The 8,817-nt window shown below is 34.4% G+C and overlaps 1 protein-coding gene across 1 annotated transcript in view; it reads left to right on the top strand.

Annotated features, from left to right (window-relative positions):
• The window catches only part of LOC148940975 (head-specific guanylate cyclase-like), a 287,023-nt gene that overhangs the window by 44,125 nt on the left and 234,081 nt on the right, over positions 1 to 8,817 (top strand). Inside the window, exon 7 of the mRNA XM_089105123.1 lies at positions 2,611 to 2,804. Within this exon, the coding sequence (XP_088961249.1) occupies positions 2,611 to 2,804 (194 nt within the window). The remainder of the gene's footprint in view (positions 1 to 2,610; positions 2,805 to 8,817) is intronic.

Here is an 8,817-nt window from a genome sequence, read left to right as displayed (position 1 = left end):
TTACGTATATGTGCATCTTCAAGAACAAATGAAAATGACCGAAAAAAGTAAACATTTTAATTAGGAAGATGAAAAGAAATGTAAATCGAATAAAAATATTTTCGATTTAGCATCCAGACATTTTTTTGTGAAATAAAATATAACAGCAAAAGCAAAACAGACAAAAAAAAAACAACCTAGAATTTAAGCAAACAAAACCGGGAAAAAGTAAAAAAAAACATAACATGCACATATGAACAAACTTGTATAGGGGCGCAGAAAGGGCAAAAATTTCATCAGCTGTTTCTTTTTCATTGAAAATGATTTGCGGGTGAAATCAAAATATTTGGGTTATATTGGTATTAATTATCACTACAAGTTTAATCCTTTCTCTGGAATTATTTTATTTATTTTCAAATGTAAATTCAGACTGGCAAATCAGAAATTATTTGTGTATCCTTTTTCGGGAGTGGGGGCTAAAAACGCATCGAAAAAGCCTCTGCGATAAGAGCTGCAGTTACTCCTCTTCAACCCCATTCTGTTTAGAGCTTCACTTCTCCTACAATAGATGAGTTCCCATCCATTTGCTGTAATTCAGACTCTTATTATTGCTACGAAATAACCAGTAAAATCCAATAAACTGGTACGATGTCACACATAATTAATATGTTCTTTTTTTAATTAGCTATTCACTAGATTCTAGAGCGAATTCTCGACGGCGTAGGACAAATTTGCGGATTTCAGTTTTCAGCATAAATGCTAACGAAATATCGCTCGTAATCCTCAAATATAATTGGGTTTACCGCAAAACGCTGTAGGTGGGAACAAACACAGAATTTGTTTAATTGTATTATAAATAAGATAATTAACATGTAATTAATAGTCTGATGCTAGTGGGATTTTTGAAATACAGCATTATTGAAAATATTTTTTATGTTTATTTAATTAATTTATGTTTATAGAACTGTATCAGGACCGGGGGGGGGGGGTAAAGTATAGCGGGCCTGCATGCCTAATGTATTAGGTAACAATTATTCTGCATATTATGCAGTAAAAATTGTTTTCTAACTTCACACTGTCCAAATACTTTACCCCCCTCCACCAATGTGCAAATATATAGCTCAAATTTCATATTTTCCATTTATTCTGTCACTTCACTTTGTCTTGTCTCACTCTAAGCTGAAAGAAACTAACAAAAAACCGGTTCTGCAATGCGTAAATAAATGAACAATTTGAGCAGTAGGGGGTATTTCATACAAGTACCTTACATTATATTTAATTTATATTATATATATTTAATTTCACAGAGCACTTGCACAATAGTAATACTGAGTCTACTGATCCGACAGTCCCCCACCCCAACGAACACAACTACTGGATTTTTTCAGTTGATACAATTATATTTGTTTATAATTAATTATATTTGAATGGGCCGTCACTCACCTGTTCCATAACTTCAGGAGCCATCCAGCAAGGAGTTCCAACAAACGTGTGTCTTGCTTTCTGTCTGGACAAATCTCCACCGGTTGCTAACCATGATGAAACTCCAAAATCTGCTATCTGCACTGTTCCATCCTCACCAAGCAATATATTGCCAGCTTTAATGTCTCTACAATTAGAATTAATAGTGAAAATGATACAAAATCCTCACGTTCATTATAAGTTATATGAAACTTGTGATTCATAATGTGTGATTTATTACAAGGTTGTTCTTTATAAATTATAAATTACTCATGAATAAATAATGCCATTTATTGTATAGTTGCCTCATATTATATTATATGTCTAACTAATTTATACAATTAGTCGTATCAAAAATCCTGAGGAAAGCCCGTTTATTTATAATAGTAATACAGCAAAGGTGTATTAGAACCAGGGGCGAATCTCCAGCATTTTTATTGGGGGTGGGGGGGGGGGGCAAGAGTGCTTCCATATTATGTATGATATTTTTTTCTCCATATTATTGGGGGGGGGGCAACTGGCCTCCCCCCCAAAAGACGCCCCTGATTAGAACCAAATATCTTCCGCGGGGAGCAGGGTTAGTATTCTACGAGTCTCAAGTTCCAGCTCAGCATTTGCTTTTTTCAATATATTGAAAATATATGCAAAATTGGGTAAAAATTGCATTTCAGGAAAGAAGTCAATACTTCATACTTTACCCGTACAGATGGATAAATAATTAATTTTATGAAGGCTAAAGTTTTGATAAATCTACCATTGTTTGCCTCAAGGTTAAGTTATATCTTTAAGGCACAGTTTTGTTGGGAAAGTGGCAGGAAGGCTACTTCAAATTTTCAGCTGGGAGTGAGAATTTTTTTTCTGATCCTCACCTAGCATTTTTTCCTTTTTTATGTCTGCTGTCAAACTGGCTTGGCTACTAGTTTAATTAATTCATGAATTAGTTTTGATAGTTTAATTGATTCAAAATCAGAAGACATTATTTTAAAAATGAGGTTATTAATATCTTTCATCAGCACCGTTCAATCCGCAAAAAGTATTATACTCCAATTTTAATATGGTAAAACCTCGACCGTCTTTACTTAGATCGAGAAGTTTTTATCTAAGAGGCGCATATAATAAAACCAAACCTGTATTAAAGTAAATGCTCTGACCATGCCAATATATTAACAGTCAGTATGGACAAGTATTATGGCCCAATATGGAAAATACTTGGCAAAAATTCAAAGAGGATCTTGAGCCATGGGATGGCTTCCGTAGGCATGATAAAAGATGGGCCAGGGATCGGCTGAAGATCCCTGGGGAAGCTGCAGCCGACAGATCTAAGTGGTCGTCGGATGTAAAGTCTATTGATGCCGGGCAGGACAGTTCTTCGTCTGTTTCCCGCCGAAATTAAAAGTAAGTAAGTATGGAACAAGGTCTAACAAAATTAGGAGAAAATCCAAAATAGTACCCGCTTTTGAGCATATTTACTTTTTTATGTATCATAAGTCCCTACCCCACCCAGGGAGGAATCACTAATAATATTAAGGATCTGGCTCGAGTGCACCTTCAGTTTTAATTTCGGTTTATGGTTTTATTTCCAGTAAGTATCGACTGATGTTTCGAAATAAAATTCACAGTAGGATGAAATAAAGAGAGCAACTAATAAACCGAGCCTTAGACAATATAAAGCTTGCGAATATTCCAAAGCAACAATGCTTACTCGTCCCAACCTAAATACTTCTATTGAAGAATAAAAGTCCCCCTCCCCCCCCCCCCCCCAAAAAAAAGAAAATAAAATATAACACTATGTCAACTCAAAAAGAAAAAATAACGAAAAAAAAACCCAGCAATTGAAAATATTATTTTCTCGCAAACTAACTGAGGTAGTTTGTCGCGACTATTCCAAAGCAACAAGGCTTCCTAGGCCCAACCGAAAGACTTATATTGAATAATAAAAGCCCCCCCCCCCCCCAAAAAAAAAAACACTATGTCGACTCAAAAAGAAAAAAACAGCAATAGAAAATATTACTTTCTCGCAAACTAACTGAGGTAGTCTGTCGCGACTCTTCCAAAGCAACAAGGCGTCATAGGCCCAACCGAAAGACTTCTATTGATGAATACAAGCCCCCCCCCCAAAAAAAAAACAAACAAAAAAACAAACAAAATATAACACTATGTCGACTCAAAAAAAAAAGAAGTAAAGAGCTCAATTAAACCAAGAATGAGTAGAAATGGATTCAAACAATTACAAAGCTGAAAACTACCACAAATCACCATCAATAAATAAATGAAACCCAAAATGAACAGAAATTACAATAAATAACCGAGTCAAACTCAAAAGGAGCCAAAATTAAAAATAGTAGGGCTGACATCCCCCAGGCCTTCTCAAGAACATCACCTAATTTGCACTTGATTATATGTAGAGCCTCTTAAATCACATATTAGGGAAAGAAGCATTGTTAGCAGCTTTCAGTTAAAGCAGCCCTTTCTTCATGTCATGTTCATGGTTCACCATTTTTATTGTTATCTTAGATTTAATCGACTAATAAAAAATAAAATAAAACTAACAATTTCCCATTAGTTTCACTTTCTCTATCAGAAAAGAAAAAGAACATTAATAACCCAATTAGGGCACTGGAGAGTAAACATATAGATTGTGTCGTCCAATTATTATCTAATCAATCATCCAATGTCTAAGTGGAATTCCCATCAATACCAGCGTCTTTTTGGCAAAATAGAAATGAAATTATCATCTTGACCTTAAACTATAAAAAATAATAATTAAAAAAACGTTTTTTAATTATGTGAATTGTATCGCAAGAAAGGGCAAATGTAAGCAAAATTTTGTTCTATGGAGAAGCTGGAGGCTTCTACTTACTTTTAAATAGTTTTTCACTAGCTTTTCCTTGTTAGATTTTTCGGTAAAATAAAGTGAATAAAGAATAAAGTATAATAAAGTAGAATAGTATAATAAAGTAAAAATAAAATATAATAAAGTATAATAGTATAATGAAGTATAATAAAGAATAAAGTAGAATAAAACAACCCCAAATAAGCACTTGTAAAGTGAGGAAACACCAACTTCTGAGCATTTATTTTGCCTGGATCAAGTTACCCATTATTTTATAAAGTATTGAAAACGCATGTTTTAACCGAGTATTCTAAAGAAAGACCTCAGTCACCCTCTAAAACCAATCAGAGGCCATAAAAAGGTGGGTGCTCGAGTAAATTCATCCACTTAGCTGAATGATGAGGACACTCATACGTGATTCCCTTCCAAATTATACAACTCCTTCAACTAGCAATTCATTGCAACACCCAGTCGACCGAGACACAACTGCAAACACGCCTCAACCTCAATAATCTAGTCAACGCTTCATTATTTACTCCGTACCATTACCCCCTTTCCAAATTTTAGGTTCTAAATAATGACAAAGTGTTGGTTTAGGATAGATAAAAATTACATTTTCTTTAGTTTTAAGGTTTGTTTTCCTATATTTCACGACAAGCCTGCAGCTGTAATTTGCATCGAAAGGACAAGATAGGTCCTACTTGTATATGCCAGATTTAGATCTTTACATTCACCGACCTCGAATCATCTTCTTTTTTTTACTGAGTGATCTACAGTTGGTTGAAAAAATTGGAATATTCATCTTTTCGACTATCTTCCTCAGAATTGAGGTTAAATCAGACTGGCAACCACTATGAACCTTAAAAAAACAATCATTTCAAGACATTGATTCTTTTCGACGGTCCTACCCCCCCCCTCCTCCCTTTTGAATGTCCATCCCCAAAATGAACCGTCTCCACACACTATAATATATTTTGGTACCGATGCATTATATATCACCCAGCGCTAGAGACTGTACAAGGAAACCAGACATGGAAACCCGTCAAACGTGTATTTGCTAGATCAATTGATTGCAAAGCGTAATTTCTCATTGCGTTTACAATATTTAAAATGTTGTTTTTTGAGGTTTAGGGAGGGGGAAGGTACCTAGGTTAGGTATTTAATATATGCTATGCTTTACCCCCCCCCCCCCCGCCCTCCTAATGTGCAAATATATAGCCCAGATTTGTTTCTAAAGTATTATATATTCATCCTATTTTATTTTATTTCATTAGCATTAACCAAACTTGACTTCTTTCGTGTATAGTGGTGGGTGAGATATAATGCACCGGTACCCAATTTTAAACCTTCTTAAAAAAAAAACACAAAAAACGCACATTTTCAAAATATAATTCTTTAAACGGATAAGTTAGGATATCAGCTATTATAGGATAAAAAAAATGTGTTATTTTTAAAACGTCTCTTTAATTTGACTTAAATTTCGGATTTTCATTCACGCATCTTCACAAAGCACATTTTTTCCTCTGATGAAACAGATAAATTATATTATTAGGTTTGGCGTTATAAAAAAATAATTAAATAAATAAGCAAACATAAGACACGAGGAAGATGCAGACATTAAAGAATATCCCTTTTTTAAAGGGACAAGTATATAGCTTACTCCCTTTTTGGTTTAAATGAAAATAAATAAATAATCTTTAATAATGCATCCAAGCAAACCTGCAATAAGAGAGAGGAGATAATCCCCCCTTTCTCAGATATTGGTCTGACGGTACCTCGCAAAAAACTTTGAGAATAGCATCCTAAATGCGTCTTTTCTAATTTTGGCCCTCCATCAGGATAACCCGACCCCCTTAAAAAAACAACAAAACAAAACCGCCGAACGTGAGTGCACTTTTGAGTTCAAGATAAGAAACTATCCACAATCGACAAAAAAAGAGAAAAAGAAATTCAACATATAAAGAAAAAAAAATAGCCAGAAAGGGGAACTAAGGTAAGAAAAACTTCGAAACACAACTGAGAATGAAGCGAAAAACTATATGAATAAATCTGGAGATTCCTGCAATCTGCAAGCCACCATGATATTAAAACTGTCCAAGCATTTAAATTAATATTGCGATTAAGTCCTTTACCTATGGATTTGTCCATTATTGTGAAAATATTCCAGGCCTTTCAGAACTTCTTTGAGGATTGCCGCAATTGTGGCTTCATCAAAAACACCATTCCGACAGTCGCTTGTGTTAATTCTATATTTAATCAAGTCTAAAAGGGAACCACCAGCAAGCAACTTCAACACGAGCCAAAGTTCATCCTTGACAACGAAACTTGTATAATAGTTAACCACGTTCTCATGATTGCAAGAACTCATGGCTTGTATCTCTTTCTGAAATTAAAATGGAGGAAAGTTAGCCATTGGACAATACCAAAGAATCAGATCGTCGACGTTTTAACATGGTTCATATTGAAATTAATTCGTTCAAAAAGAAATACCTTATATTGGTGTATCCCAAATGCAAGGGCGTATCCAGGGGGGAGTCACCCCCCCCCGAAATGTTTGTCCGACTCGTAAAACACGTAAAAAAAATGAATAAAAAAAATTGATGCATTTTTTAAATTTATTTTTGTACCCCCCCCCCCCAAAAAAAAATCCTGGATACGGCCCAAATGTGAAGTATATTACGTTTAAAAAACCCTGATGAGCAACCCTATGTTCCCGTGCCCAAGGATTTGCCAATCCGGCTCGGATATGCAAATCCTAACGGGTTTGAAAGTAAGAACGCTACGAAAAAGAACCAACATATACATAAGCTGAACCCAGATCACTTCAAAATTACAGAAGAAAGAAAAAAGGTTCGTACGTGCACATATAGTGCTGAAGGAGTAGGAAGTTTTCTCCCAAGGACTAATTATTCCCCATCTAAAAATGGTGGCCTAAAAGTATTAGTTTTTCATTATCCTATAGTTCCCTCTATGGGTCGAGTCCGTTTGCGCACATGAAAGGGATATAAGAACGGCACCGCCAAAATATGCCATCCCACTAATGTCAACATGCCAACCCTTTTCTCTTTTTCATGGACAAAATAAAACAAGAAATGAAACTATTCTCTGAATAAATTGTGATGTCTCAATATATATGAGCAACTTGCCTGTGTGACTGAATAAGAGAAAAATGACTGACAATATGAAAAAAAGGACATTTTTATGACACTTTTTTAACCGACAGAGCACGCAAATCAGACAAACAATGAACCCACAAAACACCAAAACTTTACTCAGCTTGCCTTGTTTCTGATTAACTGTAGAAACTAAACATTTTGAACAACAAATTGACAAGGAAAAGAGGGAAAATGTCAAACGAGGGTTATGCGACCTCTCCCTCGTTCCCAGATTGGCTGGAAAACAGAATCTCCCCCATCCACCAGGAGAAATCCTAGGAGGAGAATTAATATTAGTTTTGGAAAGATTGAAATCATGGTACGTTTTGGAAGTCAGGCGTCACCTTCTAAATCCCTCCAGGATAATATTTTTTTTTAAACAGCAATTGCAAGAATAAGCTTCAAATCGAACGTTTGCGACAGCAAATTTACTAATTCCAGCAATCGCCAAATATATCAAGAACGAAAACACGAAACTTCACATGCCCGCGAAGTTGCAACTTTATATAGAAATTAATAAGTACCGTCATAACCAACAATAAAGAATTATTTTAGTTGCCAAATAATATCAAATATTACTTTAACCCAATATGTTAAACTTTCATCACTCAATTTTAATAATTTTATTTTAGCATTATTAGTAAATAAATCGCAAAGTTCCGTAAATTTGATGCTAATTCTTTTCATTTATTAGGCTTAAAATCCAACTTTAAACCAAGTTTAACTTAGAAAATCATTCTATTACAAAGAAATTTTTTTCTTTGAAAAAAATAAATAAAAAATTAACCTTTCGAAGTGAACTCTACAAGAAGAGAAAGACACTTGTAGAGTTCACTTCAAAAGGTTAGATTCTGTCTTCGTTTTTTTCTGAGCACTGAGGACGACTTGGCGGAGGTCCTTGTCGAAACATTTGCTTGTTTTCAGATTTTGCCACTGGTTGACGAAATCTTTGTTTTTTCTCACCTATTTGATTTTATTTTTCATTTATTATATCCGTTCTTATCTTTGTTTCATACGTCATGTATAGCCAATGTTGTCTTAGAATGTATCCAGTTATCGATTCGACATCATTAAACGATCGGAAAGGAGGACATTTTCTACAAAACATTTGGGGAATTAACCACGTCCAAAGTAATCAGAAATATAAAGAAATCCTCTTAATCCTTAATTTACTGCCAGCCAAAAAAGAATAAAGTTCAGTCGATATAATTTCAAAATATTCCAAAAGAATAAATTAACCCAAATCCTACGAAATAATTATTTTTCAAATCGAATTAATATAGTACGTTAGAATATTTATAAGGTGTGCTTGAAGTATTTTCTTTTTCCTTTTTGTAGCCATGGCCCATTTGCAATTAAAGCAATTAGAATCTATCGATCAGATGGGTG

The sequence above is a fragment of the Artemia sp. Qi Xiang Cuo genome, chromosome 19 (assembly GCF_049724085.1).
Source record: "Artemia sp. Qi Xiang Cuo chromosome 19, ASM4972408v1, whole genome shotgun sequence".
In the NCBI taxonomy this organism is placed as follows: Eukaryota; Metazoa; Arthropoda; class Branchiopoda; order Anostraca; family Artemiidae; genus Artemia; species Artemia sp. Qi Xiang Cuo.
Note: the sequence above shows the minus strand (reverse complement) of the source record. Positions and strands in the feature narration are given on the sequence as shown.